Source organism: Chanodichthys erythropterus, chromosome 1, assembly GCF_024489055.1.
Source record: "Chanodichthys erythropterus isolate Z2021 chromosome 1, ASM2448905v1, whole genome shotgun sequence".
NCBI lineage: Eukaryota > Metazoa > Chordata > Actinopteri > Cypriniformes > Xenocyprididae > Chanodichthys > Chanodichthys erythropterus.
The window spans coordinates 8,083,223-8,103,725 of NC_090221.1; the positions used below are offsets into that span (position 1 = coordinate 8,083,223).

The following is a 20,503-nucleotide window of genomic DNA, read 5'->3' on the forward strand; positions in this document are numbered from 1 at the left end:
TGGAAAAATCAGGTTTTATAGGCATATGATAGTACCTCAAAGCATTTTGTTTTGTTCCAGATTTTTCTAGACAATGACAATATTTGTATGCCCCCTAAGGCATGCCTGTAATGTGTCCTTGTGGCATTTTTGAATGTGTCCTGTGATCTCTTCTCATTTTCAATCGAGTGGACCTGCCTAAACTGATCTACCAGGGATCATACTCTGTCCCTGTATATCATTTTTACTGTTACATACACTTTACATATATAAACCCTAAAAATAAAGATATAAGCATGCAATGCACTCATGGGTCTTCTTTGTATACAGTTAGAGGCAGGAATGTCAACTTTTCTACACTAGGTGTCAGCATTGAGAACATTTCAGTGAGGACCGTAAGCATTCATGGACACGTTTTGTTCGTTTGCATTAGTCTACTAATGAGCAAAAGCGAGTAAATGGAACAGGAACCATTAATACATACGTAGCAATTTATAGATAACAAAGGCTATTCTGTCAGCGGAATATGTTCTTCCCTCATTGCAGTTTCATTCTTTGCTGTTGTGCATCGCTCCCTCTAGCGCGTGCTGTGTGAATTTTTTCTATAGAAATGAAATGTCCTTGTTTCCTTATATGGCGATAGGAGTCGCGAGCCGCCTGATGTGCACGGCTTTGGCTGAAGCGCGCTCACGACTGTCACCATTTGCTTCCTTATTTGGAAGCGAGTTAAGCGAACCTTAAAAAGGGGCAGAGACAAACACAAAGGGTTACGCTCAGACAGCATCGTGCCCTACGAGCCACTAACGATTATTGCAATCGGTGTAGTATATGTTTTCAGTGCAGCATTAGTAGCATAACAGCGCTTTCGACGTCACGTTACCATAGGGTAGAAAAAGCCCCATCACAAGAATTTCCCAAAGCTATTTAAATGTCAAATATAATATAATTATAAAAAATAATAATTTTGCATTTAAATAAAAAGTCGTGTTAATATTAATTTCATATTATTATTATTATTACTATTAGTTGAATTAAATAAATACATTTACAAGTTTTATATATATATATATATATATATATATATATATATATATATATATATATATATATATATATAAAAGAATTGAAAGTACTGTTAAAATTGACACATTATGTGCTATATCATTTGTTGCATTTTTAAAAAAATAATTTTTAGTAAAAAGTACAACTTTAACGCTTTTGAACAACAATATGTTTGTGCCAACGTACTACTGACAACAGTGAATATATTTTAATATGCCCACCACCGTTTGTGTAGAGTCCAAAACTACAGCTCCCATAACACCTCAATAAGCGCGTGACATGGAAGCTCGCTCCCATCTGCTGTGCGGCCGCGCGCAAAAGGGCGCGCCCGAGTGTTGTATCAAGTGTGCGAGACCGAAGGACTGCATCACAGCTCATTCAATTCCTATCCAGACGCCGACTAGCACAGATACGCAACCATGGTATGTCTACATTTAAATAATAATTATAATGATAAAATGTACAGCTATTTGCTATATATTTGGAGAGTTTAATGATTATTTTAGTATGAATGACTAATATGTGAATTAAATCTGTCAACGCCTCCGCCGACTAACGTATAGCTGCAGGCTATGTTTGCCATAAATTGTTAGAAAAACTCAAACTGGATTTCGTTGGCTCTTGTTGCAGCATTCTTTCATTTATATATACAGTTAATCTCGCGGCTCTCGATGGTTTGGTTGCGCGTGGCCTTCAGCTGCTCGGATGCGATGAGATTGGCAAAAATGAGATCCAAAAACTACTGGCGCCATTTCCCCGCTCAGCTTCCTTTATTTCCGTGAGTCGAGGCCCAGGAAAGGCCTCACTGCTTTTCGTCACACACTACCTACAGGCCCCATCGCTGCACACACTATTACATCGCACGGCGAAATTGATGAGAATGTGAATAAACCAATATCCGCTGGTATCGTGTGTGTTTAACTGCGTTTTCGCTTGCCAGGTGACGCGCTTTCTTGAGTCTGTCCTTTGTCTGACTGAACACGGCCAGAAAACTCGCATTTGCCGCACCGGAGCGGCTGCGGGCGTGTGTAAAAACGCAGATTACTCCCTTTTAAGGTCGAATCCTCGCGTGTTTATACTACGCTTTTCGCCTTCAGTACGCTTTAATTTTGCGGATATTTGGAGCACTTGCACGAGCACTGCATTCGTGGCCCCACCCTAATTCTTGATGCACAGATGGTGTTGGTTTATTTTTTTTTTGACCAAAAAAAAAAGATACCTCGACTACAAACGTGTTTTAGGTCGATTGTAGCTCGGTTTCATGTTGAATATGATCATAAAAATGGAAGGAAGGAAGCAAAGTTTTAAAACCGTTACTTGTGCGTTTGGCAACGTGTGCACGACTCTTCCTGGTTGGACGCGTTTTATCTTTGCTCGACGCATTTTTTATTTTTCATAATTCCTGTTCGTCGTTTTATCGGCATTTTGTCTTTAAGCACATGCCGTTTCTTGTCTGTGACTTGGAATATGCTTTGGTTTTTATTATTATTTCAGCAGCAGCAGCTGCTGCATTCATTCGTCGACCTCTTTCTGTAGATACAAAAAAATACTTGCGCTCGCGCCGCGTGTAGGCTGAAGGAAATGCCGGTTCCGGTGCGAAGTTTCGGTATTCTCGTCGCCAGGACTATATACGACGTCATAGGCCACAAACGACATCTCAACCTGTTTATCTGAGGCATGTGACGACGTGTTGTACATTTTTTAAACGCATAAGCTCTCTTTTCATTTGAGGGCCCACGACGTCACATTTCCTGTATCACAGCGCTTACTCATTTTTAACTGGGTTTCACTTCTTCAGTGAACGTCGATGATTTACCAGCAGCTTGTACTTAAACTTTGGACTTTTGCTCTTTTATTTTATGACATTATATTCGCGACCTCATCTGGCATCTAATATCTAGAATCTGCTTTTACGCATTCAAAACAAATGGATCAAATAAAGACTACATTTGTAGTCTGTGTATTATCTGAAAGGTCTCTTCATCCAAAAAAAGGATCCCACAATCATGGAAAATCCTTATAAGACTGAAAGTCGTGGTGATGCATTGGTCAAAAGGTGTGGGAATCCTGATTCTCCCTTTGGGCCTTTAATATGCCCTATTTTCTTTTTTCATTTGTGATCATGTTATGTAATGAGGCATCTTAATGCCTTCCTATCATTCACACCTTAAGCAAACCGGGTTCCACCCTTTAGAGGTATGTTTCCTGTAAGTAGGCCACTCAAACTTACACCCTGCAAGGCTCTGTGTGTCCACCTAATGTGCTATTCAGAAGCTAAAGGTTGAATGTTCGTTTATGGCAACGCAGCGTTAGTCACTAATGGAAATCAGAGGACTTGAGTATGTTCATGAGACTGGTGTGACTGAGGCCATTTTGATTTCTAACAGACGAATCATTGTTTTGTGATTTTTAAAGCTGTACACCAGATTTGTATGACATGGATCTCTCTTGTCTCTATGGCCAGTTTTAAACACATTCAAGGGTTTTGCTTTAAATCAGACCTTTAGTATAAATTTCATCAGCTCTTTTTGAGGAAGTGCCCAACCTTCCCTCTGTTCAAATGTGTTGGATAATATCTGAGAAGTCGTGTGACCAGGAAAGAATGGTGCCTTGTTCAAACTAGCCCTTTTTTTTTTTTTTTTTTTTTTCTTTGACTTGCTATTTAATTTAACTTTTTTTCCAGGAGCGGAAACCAAATCCCTGCAATGTTTAATTTTCACCCAGAATGTTAAAGTTATTTTGCTATGACTCTCATTCCACTGCCCTTGAAGTGTGCGGTCCTGTTTCTCCCATGTCAGGTTTTTGTTTAGTCACTGCAAAACCTGCCATCCCGGTAGTCTGGATTCAGCCAAATGAGGTCTGAGTATCCAGTTTTGTTAAAAGGGCAGCCTGTCTAACTAGATTAGACAAGACTTTTTGTTGCAAAATCCCACTTAATTCTAACTTTGCCCACATTCATGTATCCTTGCACATCATCTCTATTCAAAAGGACCCTCCGTGATGTGACCTTATCCTGTTTGTGTGCTCGCAGGCCTCCGGAGTTACAGTGGACGAGAATGTGTTGACCATCTTCAACGACATGAAGGTCCGCAAGGCTCAACCCAATGAGGAGGAGAGGAAGAGGAGGAAGAAGGCTGTTCTTTTCTGCCTGAGTGAGGATAAGAAGCATATCATAATGGAGGAGGGCAAAGAGATCCTGCAGGGAGACGAAGGAGATCCCTTCATTAAGTTTGTCAAGATGCTTCCTCCCAATGACTGTCGCTACGCTCTCTATGATGCCACATATGAGACTAAAGAAACCAAGAAAGAGGACCTGGTTTTCATTTTCTGGTGAGTCTTTGAGGGTCTGTGAGTGTACTTCAGGACCAGGAAACCCTGGTTTAAATGGAGATCTGCCTTCCTGCAGAGTTCAGTTCCAGGCCTGTCTGTAACTATCAAGTGCTCCTGAAGGTCTTCATTAGCTGGTTCGGGTGTGTTTGATTCAGGTTGAAGCTGAACTTTGCCAGAAGATAGATCTCCAGTAACAGGATTGGATGCCAATAATATAGACTTGTGTGAAACAGATGATCTGATCTCTTGTTGTGTTGTCCAGGGCCCCAGAGAGCGCCCCTCTTAAAAGCAAGATGATCTACGCCAGTTCTAAGGATGCCATCAAGAAGAAGTTCACAGGTAATGCTGTCTATCAAAAAAGAAAACAAAATAGAGATGTACATTTATCAAATAAATAAAATGCATTTCATTTATAATTTAATTGAATTAAATGAAGTATAATTTCATCCATTATATTAAATTTAAAACTTTTTTTTTAACAATGTTGCATGCATATTTATAAATTAAGCTAATTATATTTAAACATAAATTAGACTTTTAATTGTTTGTTTGCTATAATTTAACTATGATATTGTTATTAAAAAAAAATGTAAATGTGAGATCTGTAGCATTTTTGTTCTGTCTTGTTTCACAGGTATCAAGCATGAGTGGCAAGTGAACGGTCTGGAAGATATCAAGGACCGAAAGACCCTTGCTGAGAAGCTTGGGGGTTCATCAGTGATAACTCTTGAGGGGCAACCTCTCGATTGAGGCTGACGCATTTCAGGGGTTAGCCGTTCATTCCAACATGGGTGGGGCAGGTGGGCCAGCACAACTGTTTGTTGGGGCCACAGGGTGGGTTAATGTGGGTGGGGAGGGTTGGGCAACAGTGACAGTTTCCAAATTCCACACATGAAAGATGTAGGCTGTCATTCCAGTTCACACATACAATGAACAAGAACAAAAACATAAAAGAGAAAAAAAAAGATCTTAAAAAAACAAAAATGAAGGATGATGATTATAAAAACAAAGTAATATAACTGTAAATGTGTACTGGCAGGTTTTCGTTCTTTCTGGGTTCCATTGGATTGTTGAAAGGAAAGAGTGAGACAGCAGCTGTTGCAATTCAGCTATACAACATACTGTTTAAGGTTTAGTTTTTTTTTTGTTTTTGTTTTTTTGCCAAACGTCTAGTTAAGTTTTTCTAAGTATGTGTGTTGAGACTAGGTATAGTACAAAATTTATTCCAAAATCACACACTGTTATTGGACCATTCTGGGAACAGTTTACTCTCCCCTCCCCCCCTTTTGTTTTATTTTGATTGCTCACACATTGTTTTAATAATTTAATCATTCCATCTGATTTAAATATTTCCAAATGTAATTCAAAACCATGGCACTGGTGTCAAGAAATTGTACACATTCCTTCTACCTGTAAAATCTGGGACCTAGTGGATGAGCGGTCTGTTTATGAATTGGATTGAATGGATTGATGGACACGTATGAGGTTTAGATGAGGAGCGATTATATTTGGGCAGCCTGTGTACAGAGCTTGGATTGATATTGGTCAGTGGATGTTTTGTATCGTCTCCTTATCTCTAATAAAAAAGCACTAAACAACTCCGCTGTTATAACTGGTTTGTTTCTTCATGTTTGGAAAATCTGAGGAGGCTGGATTTGTTTTCTTGTTTTGCACCCCAAGGTGAATCTAATTTCTCAATCCTCTTGAGCTGATCTCTTATATTGGTTCATAGATGTTTGCTTACATTTGTGTGTTGATATTCTGCATTTGTTGCTGTTTTATCAGTGTTCAGCATGGTTTATGCACTGATATATGTGATGGTTGCAAAATTCATAAAGTTTCAAATGGATCCAAACAAAGACTCTGATTGCTTTATCATCCTCCCTATGGATTTGATGGGTGGCCTTTAATAATGTAGACTGCAAGATAATTAAAATGGCTGTTAATATTGAAACTACTTTGATTGCAAATCCATCTTGTATAAATGGCATGTCAACTACATTAGATACAATCAATAAAAATGCAATTCCGTTAAAGCGATCAAATCCATTCCTTAGGCTAATGTTTTAAAGCTCTCTTGAGAAATGGCAGTGGTATCGTTTCAAATTGATGTTTCCTAATGGCCAATATCTTCCTCCTGCCATTTTTGGCACTTAAAAGAATAGATACCTTGTAAATGTACAGATCCATGTAGCATCAATACACTGAAGGAAACAAAAAAAAAAACCTGCATTCATATGTACATATCTAGCATGTAGAGGGTAAATGGAGTAGTCAACCTGAGGATGGGTATCAGCAATTGACAACATTTATTTCACTAAAAATACCCCAGGGATTTCTGTGAACAATTTAAGGTGACTTGTGTAGTGTGCTACACTACCCACTGTTCTTTAAAATAGCTTTCTGGACAATTTGTGCAATATTAAATCCCTGAGCTACTGCAATACTGTTGAATAATGCATTCACGTCAGTATAATCGTCCCTGACTGACTGACCGAACCGTGAGGACTTACTGTTCAGCCATGTTGTGAAAGACTCAATGAATGAAAGCTGTGCACGTCAACCAGTGGAGGGCAGCAGAGATTCATTTCAAAACCCTATTGGAAAATGTACATATGCTGAACTACAATCGTCTCAGCACTCTGCACATTTTTGCAATTTTGAATTAAGCTATTAGTACCTGCTGCAACACTGAACTCGCATATTCTCTATGAAATATAAACTAACAATAATACAACAAAAAGTTACTGGAACTGCAATGGGTTGCCAGTGGTTTCTGGCACAATATTTTTTTTTTTTTACGTTTTCCTCTTACCACCACCAGAGGGTATCAGTGCCACATTTTACAAGCAGCCCCCAAAATTATAATTATCACTTTTTTTCTATCTTACTTAGAAATTTGCAATGAAAAGACAGCAAAAACAAGATACATATTTTAGTTTATTAAAATAAAAGCTTTTTTAAAATAGAATTATAATCAACATTTACACCCACAACCTTTCTCTTAATATTCAATCTTTATATTAATCCAACATAAAAGAATAAGTAAAATTATTTAAAAAAAAGGTTCTGTATTGTTACCAGTTTGAGGTCTCCATCTATCTTGAAAAAGAGTATAACTGTAGAAGAGTGAATTGTATTCATGGGTAACAGATCCAGATGTATACACTGCAGTAACATAAACTAAAGGATTTTTAATCTATGCTTTAAATATTTATACCTTAATACTCTGTTCTATTAACTCTCTCAATTTAACAACACATACCACATCTCAAGTCATCGATTTTATCTTATTGTGCTAATCATAGTTTAGAAAAAAATAAAAGTATGCTCAACAGACCAAACAGGAATGAAAATGAAGAAAGCATTGCCCATTTGCCTCTACTTTTAGTCACCAAATAAACTGTGTGTTAATCTAACGATACACAAAACCCAAGGGATGACATGAGGACAAAACCCCCATCCCAATTTAGTTTCTAAAAGTACAAACAACACTTTAAAGGGGTGGTATAATGCCACTTTTACATGATGTAAAATAAGTCTCTAAGAGTGTGTATGTGAAGTTTTAGCTCGAAATACCCCACAGATAATTTTTTATAGCATGTTAAATTTGTCACTTTTTGAGGGTGAGCAAAAACTTTTTGCATTTTTGTGTGTGTCCCTTTAAATGCAAATGAGCTGCTGCTCTTACAAAGAGGGCGGAGTTTCAAAAGCTCATGTTAGCAGCGCCAATTACCTCATGCAGACTCACTGAAAATATCAGAAACTGTTCAAACCGGAGTCAGAAAATGATGGACTCAAGAAAAGTGACAACATGTAAAATGCAATAGGACGTTTCTGAACGGTTAGTTAATGAATTTATGTAGCTGATGTGGAGTTAACCATCTTAAAGTCACTGATTAGCATATTCTATCATGATCATCTATAAATCGCTTGTGTGGGAACTGTTGTAAGATGCCTACAGAGCCTGAGAATATATGCTGCATGAAGATAGAACAGGTATAGTTTAGTTAAATTACGGTTATAATTTATAATCTTGCTTTCATGACATGCTATTGCATTTGTGTTACGTTATGTACTGTAATGCAATAACATGGCCTCACCCCCTTTGTTGCATGTTGTCGGGGGCGGGCTTTATGTAAATTTAAAGGTTAGCGATGTCACCAACCCAGGAAGAAGCTTGTTGTAGTCCCTACCAGCCGTTTGTTGTAGTCCTTAAAGAGAATTGTGTGAAAGAAAATATCTCCCTTTGCATTTAACTTTGAGCGTCGTAACTTTGCAGATGTTGTGTATGCTCTAACAGCAACATTATACACTAACTAAAGTTAAAAAAGTGAAATCACCCTTTAAAGCTTCTGTAATGTGGAATGTGAACAAAGCAAGGCTGTGGAGAGAATCACATAAGTGAGATCAAACAATTGACAAGATAAATCTACTGGTGTTGTCGACCTCAAAGTCTAAAGTTATGTGTAACGTCGGCAGTATAGCGAGCAAAAACTAAAGGTAGTGGTTAAATAAAGTTCCAGCTCAACCCATGTGAGTGATCAAAGCCTGTGGGTAGCGATCTACCAGCCTTGGACCTTCTTTCGTCTCAGGTTCAGTAGCCACACCCGTAAATGACTGTAAAGTGCAGGTTCTATGTCATATGTTGTCCATGATTTTATATTGTGTGTCATGTCTTCAGTCCTGATTGCAGTCCACTTTATTTCCATGAACCCAGTAACAGATCTGAGCAAACTTCAGAGGAGTGAAGCGAACAGCCACGTTGTAGTCACGATTCTCTCCATTGATTTCCAGCCACTGGTGGCCCGAGAAGATCCCGATGACCTTGCGCTCCCAGCGCTCTAAAGTATCATCCCACACACGTCCGTAAACACCAGAGCCACTCGCACCTGGGCGGGCGTCACAGTGCTGGTAGATCAAATCATTGGACTCATCCTCCACTGGACAGAAGCGGTACACAAGTTCCCCGGGCCGGTCACTGTCAAATCCAGAGAAGTGGATGCGTTTACCAGCCAAATTGTCTGAGGTTGGTGCCACGGCCAGCCGCATGAAGGGACGCCGGTGAGGCCAACGCAGCTCTAGAAGCGCGTAGTCAAAATCCATGCTGACCTCTTGAGGACCTTGAATCCAACCTTTGGGAACTCGGGTCCGTTTAACTCTCACCCAGCGCACCAAGGGTTTCTTCACAGGAGTCTGACCCGGCCTTGTACCGTTAACAGACGGGGGGATCAGAAAGCCCACCCTGAGTTTCCTCGCTCCTTTGACGTAATCCTTCCCATCATGTACGCAGTGGGCTGCGGTCAGGACGTGCTGCTGGGACACCAGAACTCCAGTGCAGCCGGTAGAGATACGGACGGCTGTGGAGAACGGGTAGTCCAGAAGGAAGTGGTCACCGCGGATGTTAAAGCGTCCGTCTGAACCGTAAATCTGCCGTTTTAGCCGCTTATGTCTGGGGCTGGTTACTTTGGGCTGCCTGAATGGAAGTTCAGTGTCATTTTCATCCAGGTCAACAGTGGTTAATGTTCGGGAGCCATCTGCATAAAGTGTTTCGAAAGCTAGGTTCTCTTTATCCATGTCTTCTCCTTTGTGGTAGCAGCTCTCATTGCAGTGAGTAGTGAAGTCCAGCTGAGCTTTGGCGCTGAAACGGGAGCGGGACAGCGGTAGGGTGGCATGAGGTATCAGCGAGGGGAGGTGGGCATGAGACTGATGGCGAGGTTCTCTCACGGAAACCGAGCTGGGCAGGAGGAGTAAGAACAGCAGGCCAATACAGCAAGGATGGGCGAGACCCAGTGCGCGGTTAGGCACCATGGCTGAGATGTATGCAACCTAAAAGCAAACACAAATATATATGCAAGCATGAAATAAAACTCAAGATGTTTTGCAGATATATAGTCAGAAATGTAATGTCTTCTCTCTTAAAAAAGGTTCTTTTTTTGGCATCTATGGTGCCATGAAGAATCTTTAACATCCATGGAAACAAGGCTTTATAGTGGTAAAAGGTTCTTCAGATTATTAAAATATTCTTCACACTAAAGTGTCAATGTCAACTCATCGACTGTAAATTAGGGCAAAAATGTTGGTGCAAAATTGTGTAGTGTATTTCAGCCTTAAGAAAAAAAGTATTCTTTTAAAGACCCCCTGTTGTTTATACGTCAATGTGGTGTTTGTAACATGCTTTAAGACAAACCATGTGCAAATTCATATGTCAACACCATTGCTGAGTATTTTTGCAATATTACTTGAAACTGTCTTTACTAACTGATAAAAGACTATTTATTAGGTGCATCATCTGTGCATGAGGTAGGGCCTTAAAAACATCAGCCAATCGTTTACGCAATGATTGGCCCTCTGGCTTGTCAATCAATGCCATGACGTTCCTTGTGCGCGGCTGCGCGCTCCAGTAACTTTCCACACTCCACAGGCGCTGCATGCAATGTTTTTGTCAGGAGACAGGAGTAACATCTGCAGATTATACTAGTTTATGATAGTTATAATGATATATTGAAACTACTTTGATTATGATAGTTACCTGCGGTGAGTCCGACATAATGAATCCACTAACACAACACAGCGAATGCCGGTGGTAAACACTCGTGTTCCAATACTCGTGCACGAGTTTTGGGAGGCGTTCCCTCGAAATGAGCTGTGAAGGAGGGGGGTTGTTCTTACGCATACGCTCATTTAAAAAAATAACAGTCTTTGGTTTCTCAGTCGACGAAAAGATCCTCTTTAGCACCTTTAAAACTGCAGTGAAACAAACCTGTGGTTTGAAATTGCTGGTGTTTGTGACGTCACAAACTTGTAACCAATCACGTCAATGCACCAGCGGGCTTTAGCATATCATTAGCAGTGAACTAGTCTCGAGAGAAGTCAGGTTATCCAGGTATATTTTTCTGTTGATATGAAAAATCGGGTTGATTTAGGCGGGTATATGATGTATGTTATGATGAACTATATGCCTTTTTCCACCGACGTTCTGAGTTGTTCAAAGCGTTTGTAAGGATACTGATAGTTAGAAAGCAGCTGTCTGACTAAGATGGCGAACGGAACATGGTTTGAGTAACATTAGCAACACATTATTAGCTGTTTGATAATATCGTCAAGCAAAAGGCAAGCATATTAGTTACCGTTTTGTGTCTGATGTTGTAAAGAGCGATACCATTGCGCAGCATTTAACTCAGTAAGTTGACCGAGTGGATCTCTGAGCTGGCTTGAGCGAGTGGAGGCTGGGCTAATTTTCATATTCATTGATCCGATCCACTAATACTAAATGCGGCAAGGGTGTAGATTTAGATTTACATTCAAGCTATTTTAAGGCATGACGAAGGAAAAAATTTTCACGGGGAAAAAAAAATTAATTAAAAACTTCACTGAAAGTTTTTTTTTTGAGGGAACCAAAATGGCATCGCTGTAAACCCCCTTTTGAAACAATTAATTTTAAGAGTGTCGACTCTTTTAGCTGGCTCTTATCCGTTCTAATAGCACCAGTGGTTTTGGACTTATCATACTGATATCCATCAGCCTGGATAAAAAAAGTTTGTTTACTAAAGCTGTTTGTTTATCTTTTTTGTAATGCTACATTATGTCTCATGCTACGCTCTGTAATTTTTATTGTCATTTTATATTGTATATAATTGTTTTATTTAGTACTTGTATATGCCCAAAGTGCTGGCTAAAAGTGCTTAATATAATTATAGAAATTATCTATATATAAACTATTGCTGTTTATGGCTGGTCATGTGATTTCAACATGGTGGCACCTGTGGGGTGAGGGGGGTCACTTCATGTAGAATAAATCAGTTTTTTATGATTGAACATCACTTGTGTAAATCAAATTTATATAGGAAAAAAGACTGAGATACTTATTATAATTTAATTTAATTTAACCGTTTTATTTTTTGGGATTGCCTAATGGATCATCAAAAACAACGCGCGACGCACATGATAGTTTGGCATAATAAAAATTATTTGAGAAGTCCTAGTTTAAAGTGACATTATCATCTTCTCCATTCATCATGGACACCCATGAGTGACACATGAGGAATTCCCTGGACACAACCTGTTTCCTATAGCCTACAATATCCCTTTGTCCCCAAAACCCCCAATCTCGTCTTTTTTGTTGTCTTTCACATCATGAATGAATGTCCAACCAGCCCTATCCACGCCTTGCGTTGTTGTTAAACTCAAGGAAAACAAACTGTATTTACCTTCCCTCACTTTCCCATCGCGCTGTACAAACCAACAACTGCAATGCACTTGCGCAAATGGCAGCCAGGAGATAGTATTCAAAAAACTACACAAAATGAGAATTTTATTATAGAAAAATACGTTAAATAAAATAGTTTTTTAACAACTTGCAATGTTTAGAGGCATCACGATTAAAATGGGGATTTAATTAGCCTATACGTGCAGCCAACAAGAGCAGCAATGTTCGCCACAGCTGGTGTCTGACCGAGTAAATGACACAAAACACTTTCAGATATAACCAATTCGCGGAGGATACTTAACTTCAAGCTGTGTTAATAATAATCAAGGCTTGTTTAAATCCAAATCACATATTCGTCTCCTGGAAGTTCACCGGGTATCCCATTCTCCAGGTTTACTCCCATCTCCACTCTGAAGTGCTGGAGTGCGTGACAGGTCCGCCAAAAACATACACAATCCTTTTAACGCCAGCTTTTCTTCAAAAACTGCTTCTTTTTAAGAGTCCTTATTTCAACATATCAAACGGCATGCTTGCCCTCAGTTGAATGGTGATTGCTGAAGTGCAAAACTGAGGTCGCCCAAACCCAATAACCGAGGCGCAATATTGCGCCTTCCTGCGTGGTCCTAGTGCCACCGTCACAGGGATAAAGGGAAAGATGGTGCGTCCAAAAGCAACATCTATTTGTGAACAGTCTGATACGTGTTCAGCACAGTGCGTCATTCTACTTTCCATCCTAATTCTTTAAATGTAATGACGAACCTTTCTGCTTACACAGCGTTTATTCTGGGCATGTCTTGGCATACATTAAAATATTCCTACTACAGGTGTTAATAAGCTGTCTATCAAACATAGGTGACAGTCAAGGCAGGCATGTCTTGAGGATATGCATTCCTTCTCAGTTCAGTTAAATTGCCCTACATGTATGCCAATCAAAGCAAGTACACACACATGTACATGCGTTTAGGTAATTCTTTTAGCATGTATTGTTTATTATGGTGTAATCTTACCTGTTATGGTTTAAAGGGGTTAAAATGACCAGGGTTGGTCTTATGGCAGGACACATTCCAGAAATACTTGGGTGTGTTGCAGTCGTGATGGCGTCTTGAGCCGTAGTGCAAGCTTGAATCTAACCTTCTGACCTTGATCTTCATCAAGCTCACACCACTTGCCCTAACCTGCACAAAACACCTTCTTTCATTCTTTCTGTGGTCAAAAGAGTTCCATTTCTCAGATGTATTGCACAAAACAAGGGGCTTTAATGGCTTATATACACAGCTTTAAATAGTTTCCAGCACTGTGTGTGTGTGTGTGTATGTATGTTGATTAAAGCTAACAGGGAAAAGCGCTTCAATTGCTTTTGTTGCTCAAGTGCATAACAAAAAGCGTATCAAATCATATCACATTTGTTCAACTAAACAAGCCACACAATGTGCCAAAGTATGCAAGCCTGCAGCTTCAGAGTGAAAAATAAATAAAAAAGGTAATTGAGATAAAATGTAAAAGTCGCATTGTGAAATATGGCTACAGTTATGAAATTCAAAGTCACATTGCAAGAAATAAAGGCACACTGTGATAGTCGCAGCTGTAGATGTATAAGTTGCAAACACTTCTTTATTCATCTGCTTTTTACTTTGAGGCTTCCATACTAAAGTTAATGTTACAGCTGCTTCATTTCCAATTCAATAGATTTTTTTTTTCCACAATGCCCCAGGGCTGTTCTCTCAAGCTGCGGTTTTGCACCAGGATAAGGAATGTTTGAAGTCTTGTAGGGGTTCTGGAGGTCTGTAAATGTCTAATACCATAGCAAAACACTGTTCAGTGATGGTATCATGTACTACATTGAGTGTCACGGTGGGTGAGCGAGATTTGGTTGATGTGTGCTGGCACTGACACGCTGTTCTCATTGTCTGTTTCCTGCTCCCCTTTCTCCTGGTTTTCTTTCAGACACTTCCAGACATATATCTTATTTAACATCACAAGCCACCAGAGACTGAAGTGGATATCATTCTAGCTGACAAGCCACTGATATTTGCTATGCTCTTTCACAGTTAGCGATAAGGGGTTAGGACATTGGAAATGCAGCCTAAAGCTCATTCACTCGACAGGAATCTGCTACCTTGGACAATCCCCAGATCTCTTAACAGTGGGACTCTTGTTCTTGACCTGTCCTGGCTACATGCCGTGAGGAGGGGCCTTTGAAAGTGTGTCCATTCCTCCAAAACTGATCTTTTATCACCTCCAGCTCCAGCTTCAGTCCTGTGGCTCTGTGGCCTTTTCTCTATTCACCAGGCGGTCTATTTTCAGAACAACTGATTCTTGTCTTCTCTTCTTTAAGTTTTTTAGACAAACTGAAAAGCCTTTTCACCAGCAACACTGGATAATTTGCAGAGGCTTTGAAGCTCCTTGGAAAAGGGGGAATTCTTCCACCAAAGGAAGCAAAAATGTCAATGAAGAGGACACTGGGCTTCCTTCACAGACATATACACAACTTTTACCTTATAATGCTTCAGTTTAAAGCCACTGAAGCACATATTTTGAAGCGGGATATTGTGGCATTTGGTACCACTGTGGACTGACAACCTCAAAAGTCATTATTAAAGTGAACACTTTTCCAGCTACATAAATTTTAAGGTTGGGAGCCAAGAAGAGGTTACATTAAAAAAGACAACATAACTGAATGATTTACACGACTCATCAGCTTCAGCGGATGGAAGACTGCGTTAAAATGGTCTGAAAGTGTTCCTTTCATTACTAATCAGCGCAATACATACAACGATTAGTGAAGTGTGATTTTCAAACGAATGACTCTTACTCTTTTTAGTAAATCCAAAATTAACAGGTGATTTTTCAGCTATTGACGCTTATGAGCAGGTTCTTTTTATTCAAAACATTCAGATTCACAAGTAATAAACTCTTATATGCTGGTCTTTTTTAGTGAATGAAAAACACAGTATGACCAGTGAAGTTTGATTTCAAGGAAAGACTTTTTTTAGTGAATCACAACAGTTGGAGTAGAATCTGAATCGTCATATACGACTCCATGAACCAAGAACTAATATTGATGTACTCAGTGTTGGGAAAAGTTACTTTTAAAAGCGCATTACAATATTGTGTTACTCCCTAAAAGTAACTAATTGGTTAGTTTTTATGAAAAGTAGTGCGTTACATTATTTTTGCATTACATTTTCCCACCTGGGCTGGGCTTGCTTGTTTGTTTTTTTATTAACAACAAAAAAGTTCTATTTTTGCCAAATGTTAAGGGCCTTTACACCAAAAGTGAAATGAGTAAGCCTCAGACTGAATGAAATGCATATTTACACCTGTACAGTAGAGGGCGCAGCTCAAACAAACAGCTGTGCTGCCATTCTGGATTAAAGAAGAATATGATACAGAAGGAAGTTCAACACTCTTATTTCTAAATGTAATCTAAAGTAATTTTGGCTTATTAGTTTGGTTGAATTAGATCACTGAAGCTCAGCAGCAAAAACATTGGATAATAAAGTGAGATTAAATACATAAAGTATATTTGTGTAATTTAATATAGTTAATTATTGCAGGTTTGCATAAAATTCTGAGATTGCATTTCACTCTGTTTTTATTCATTTTGAGGAATACTGAATGTTTTCGTGCAAGCGGGATGAGTAAATGCATGTTCACACTTAGTCTAGAACTACAATAACATCATGTTCACACAGCGCACACAACACCTCTGCACTTTACTTCTGTCAACATGGGGACAGGAGAGCTGTCAGTCAGTAAATGTTAAAAAGTAACTCAGATATTTTGTTGTAAATTGAAAAAGTAATACGTTACTTTAGTTACTTGAAAAAGTAATCTGATTACGTAACTCAAGTTACTTGTAATGCTTTACCCCAAACACTGGTTGTACTTATGGCCAATAAGGCCAAATCAATGTAATTACTTACATGTTATTTTTGAAGATACACTTTGTCAGTGGTATTTTACATTCTTATTTGTTGTTTTATCACAGTATTGATCACTGAAATGGTTCTAGCCATTTGCAACAGAATTGCATTTCTTTCTCAAAAATTCAAAAGAATCATTAATGGAACCATTAAAGGAACACTCCACTTTTTTTGAAAATAGGCTAATTTTCCAACTCCCCTAGAGTTAAACAGTTGAGTTTTACCGTTTTCGAATCCATTCAGCCGATCTCCGGTTCTGGCGGTACCACTTTTAGCATAGCTTAGCATAGTTCATTGAATCTGATTAGACCGTTAGCATCGCGCTTAAAAATGACCAAAGAGTTTTGATATTTTTCCTATCTAAAACTTGACTCTTCTGTAGTTAAATCGAAGACCTGTAGTAAAATCTAAGACCGACGGAAAATAAAAAGTTGCGATTTTCTAGGCTGATATGGCTAGGAACTATACTCTCATTCAGGCGTAATAACCAAGGAACTTTGCTGCCGTTCCATGGCTGCAGCAGTGCAATGATATTGCGCAGCGCCTGTGAGCCCCTGCTTGCACAGGGAACGTGCCTTGCAACCATGGAGATGTTTGTGAGAGACGCTGCGTAATATCATTGCACTGCTGCAGCCATGATACGGCAGCAAAGTTCCTTGATTATTACGCCTGAATGAGAGTATAGTTCCTAGCCATATCAGCCTAGAAAATCGCAACTTTTCTTTTTCTGTCGGTCTTAGTACACGATTTAACTACAGAAGAGTCAAGTTTTAAATAGGAAAAATATCAAAACTCTTTGGTCATTTTTAAGCGCGATGCTAACGGTCTAATCAGATTCAATGAACTATGCTAAGCTATGCTAAAAGTGGTACCGCCAGAACCGGAGATCGGCTGAATGGATTCGAAAACGGTAAAACTCAACTGTTTAACTCTAGGGGAGTTGGAAAATGAGCCTATTTTCAAAAAAAGTGGAGTGTTCCTTTAAGGAATAGCAATTGGAATCAGAATCATTCCATTTTGTATGTTTCCCATCCCTGATTATAAGTAATGTGTATGGGGGACAGATGATAGCAGACTTTTTGTCTTGGACTGTAAACTGAGAAGCCACAGTAGCTTGAAGAGTATTCAATAACAGTCCCTTTCAGGGGGCCATGCTTTCTTCTCTGGAATACAGGAATAAAGACCCAGGCTTATTCAGTGCCACTCCTGTTAATTGCACTTTGAATGTATGTATGAACTCTGTCTTGCATACACAGGTGTGGTTAGTGCACAGATTCAAATCTTTTATAGGGTGCAGTACAGAAGTCCCATTCTTTCCCAGCCCTTAATTCCCATCACACTGAGGCTCAGTGTACAGTAGCCATCCAAGCAAATAAGTATTGTTAACAAGATCAGAGACTCCCTCTGTACTCTTTAATCCATTAATTGACTTTTGGTTCAACTCAGTGATTTGCACTCACAACAGTGGAAAAAGCTTTTCACAACAATAGTCATTGTGCTTGACTCGTTTCCACAGCATACTGCCAATCAGAGTCATGACAGATAACGTGTGCATGGACTACATCAACAAGATCTGTTCAAATGTATGTGAATGTTTTCACTATTTTTGGACCTTGATCATAAAATTGTATGCATAATAATTATAAAATGGCAAAAATGCTAAAATCAGAATTAAGCCCACCAGCAGCCATGGTTATATGGAAATGCATCACCTCCATGAATGAGACCAGACCTAAACAATGTAGCTTTTTTGTGTCCAACATGGCTTTTTTAAAGTTTTTTTAATTGGACCTCAACAATATGTCAGAGACCAGATGAGCACCTTGACTGTCCTTTGTGTCTTCAGCTGTTCACCTTCAGTGGGTCTGACTTCTCTTCCACGACACAGCTGTCCAAACTTGACTCTGATCACTACTGCGCTGCACAGTTTCTTCATTCTTCTTCTCTAACCTCTTCTGACAAACTCTATCTCTCGCTCTCTCATTCTGTACTCCCCCTCCTCATCTCGCAGGCTTGTTCTCCCCAGGAGCTCCAGAGGGGTATAAATGCAGCTCTGCTTCCCCACAGTATGAGCTCATTCCCAACTTGGCAGCTCGGAGGAGTGAGCGGAAAATCAACACAAAAACACATAATTTGCAAAAAAGTCGAGGAATGCAAAACAAAATATTCTTATCGCAAAAACATTTAGAGGGACCATGTAACTGGCTCCAAACACAGAGTTGTTCTGTTCTGTTGAAATAAAATGTTAATAATAATATGTTTTGAACAACTTTGTGATGATAAGCCACTATAATGTTTAAGAGCTTTGGTCATACCGACAACCTGGAATGTGCCTGAAATTTATTTGTGGTCATTAGAAATCTTTAGAGAAATAATTCAAGATAATTAGGATCATAAGAAGTGTCCTAAAATGAGATCCAGACTTTTTAAACAAAGTCTCATGGCATAAAAACTGAGAATGAAGTTTTTTCACTTGATTAATTTGTCCATTTAGGAACAAAAACAAGGAAAGAGCAGCAATGTGACATCCACTGTGCTGACATGGTGGAAATGAACACATTATTACCATGCTGGAAAATTATTCTCATGGTGAGATATGAAGCCAAGAAAAAGAGACATGTTTTACTGAACCAACCTGCTGTCTGCAGAAGAAATGTCTTGCTTCTTGAAATCCTACATAAATGTTTATTTTTCCCATTGCAGTAGCTGTGGAACAGAAAACACATTCCGTGCAGCACTTCAAACAATAGTTCACCCAAAAATGAACATTTTGTCATCATTTACTCTCTTCGATGTCATTCCAACTCTGTATTAAGAAATATGTTAGGCAGACTGTACATCTGCTCTTTTCTATGAAAGCAAAAGTAGGTGGTTGCTTCAAAAAGAACAAAAAAGCACCTTGAAAATATTGTAGACATTTCAAAATTAAATTTATCTTTTTCTCTAACTTCTTCTTACAAACAAAAACAGGTGAAAAATGTGTTTTTTTGAAGGCAAAAAATGCATACATGTTTGAAATGCCCACATTAAACATCATCTCAGTCTTTTGTGTTAAAGGGGACCTATAATGACCATTTTACAAGATGTAATATTAGTCTCTGGTGTCCCCAGAATGTGTCTGTGAAGTTTCAATTCAAAATACCCCACAGATCATTTATTATATTTATCAAATTTGCCCCTATTTGGGTGTGAGCAAAAACACGCCATTTTTGTGTGTGCCCTAGAACTTTTTTTTAAAAGATGTAATATAAGTCTAAGGTGTCCCCTGAATGTGTCTGTGAAGTTTCAGCTCAAAATACCGCATAGATTTTTTTAATTCATTTTTTTAACTGCCTATTTTGGGGCATCATTACCTATGCACCGATATATAGGTTGCGGCCCCTTTAAATCTCATGCTCCCCCTCCCCTGGAGCTCGCGCTTGCCTTGAACAGCATAAACACAGTTCACACAGCTAATATAACCCTCAAAATGGATCTTTACAAGATGTTCGTCATGCATGCTGCGTGCATGGGTCGGATCATGTGAATATAGTATTTATTTGGATGTATTACATTTGATTCTGAATGAGTTTGAGGCTGTGCTCCGTGGCTAATGGCTAATGCTACACTGTTTAAGAGATTTATAAAGCATGAAGTTGTGTTTGTGCATTATACAGACTGCAAGTGTTTAAAAATAAAAATAGCGATGGCAGTCAGTTATTATTGTCAGTTATTATCGCTCCATCTGCCATTTTTCGCTGTTGTCCTTGCTTGCTTACCTAGTCTGATGATTGACGTTCTGCCCTTGTGTAATGCCTCAATCATGGGCTGGCATATGCAAATATTGGGTGAAGCCATAATCAACCACTCCTTTAAAAATTAAACCAAAATGAAAGACACGAGAGTATGACAGAATTTTCATTTTTACATTTTCATGTTTGTTCATCCACTCTGACTGAACTTCTCAAATTTGATTTTCAGTCGAGGATACCGAAACATGCAGAATATTAAATAGAAA

The 20,503-nt window shown here is 39.0% G+C and overlaps 2 protein-coding genes across 3 annotated transcripts; one reads left to right on the plus strand and one right to left on the minus strand.

The window, feature by feature from the left end:
* The first annotated feature begins 1,321 nt into the window (after nucleotides 1–1,321).
* cfl1 (cofilin 1) lies at nucleotides 1,322–5,814 on the plus strand. Its single transcript, XM_067386293.1, has 4 exons — nucleotides 1,322–1,463; nucleotides 4,073–4,371; nucleotides 4,634–4,710; nucleotides 5,006–5,814. Exons 1-4 carry the CDS (start codon nucleotides 1,461–1,463, stop codon nucleotides 5,119–5,121), a joined length of 495 nt encoding a protein of 164 aa, XP_067242394.1. The 5' UTR covers nucleotides 1,322–1,460; the 3' UTR covers nucleotides 5,122–5,814.
* prss23 (serine protease 23) lies at nucleotides 5,215–15,516 on the minus strand. Of its 2 annotated transcripts, none has more exons than XM_067386272.1 (2): nucleotides 12,883–15,516; nucleotides 5,215–10,200 (listed from the first exon to the last, which is right to left on the minus strand). In XM_067386272.1, exon 2 carries the CDS (start codon nucleotides 10,180–10,182, stop codon nucleotides 9,052–9,054), a length of 1,131 nt encoding a protein of 376 aa, XP_067242373.1. In that variant the 5' UTR covers nucleotides 10,183–10,200; nucleotides 12,883–15,516; the 3' UTR covers nucleotides 5,215–9,051. The 2 variants fall into 2 exon arrangements, with proteins under 2 accessions (XP_067242373.1, XP_067242383.1); XM_067386282.1 differs by lacking the exon at nucleotides 12,883–15,516 and adding an exon at nucleotides 12,582–12,867.
* Nucleotides 15,517–20,503: the final 4,987 nt, after the last annotated feature.

What these genes read in the sequence shown, in the direction of transcription:
- cfl1 (XM_067386293.1), top strand. An exon ending in GACCTGGTTTTCATTTTCTG is followed by an intron (nt 4,372 to 4,633) that starts GTGAGTCTTTGA and finishes TGTGTTGTCCAG; the next exon opens with GGCCCCAGAGAGCGCCCCTC. An exon ending in CATCAAGAAGAAGTTCACAG is followed by an intron (nt 4,711 to 5,005) that starts GTAATGCTGTCT and finishes CTTGTTTCACAG; the next exon opens with GTATCAAGCATGAGTGGCAA.
- prss23 (XM_067386272.1), bottom strand. Translation starts at nt 10,182, where the DNA reads ATGGTGCCTAACCGCGCACTGGGTCTCGCCCATCCTTGCTGTATTGGC.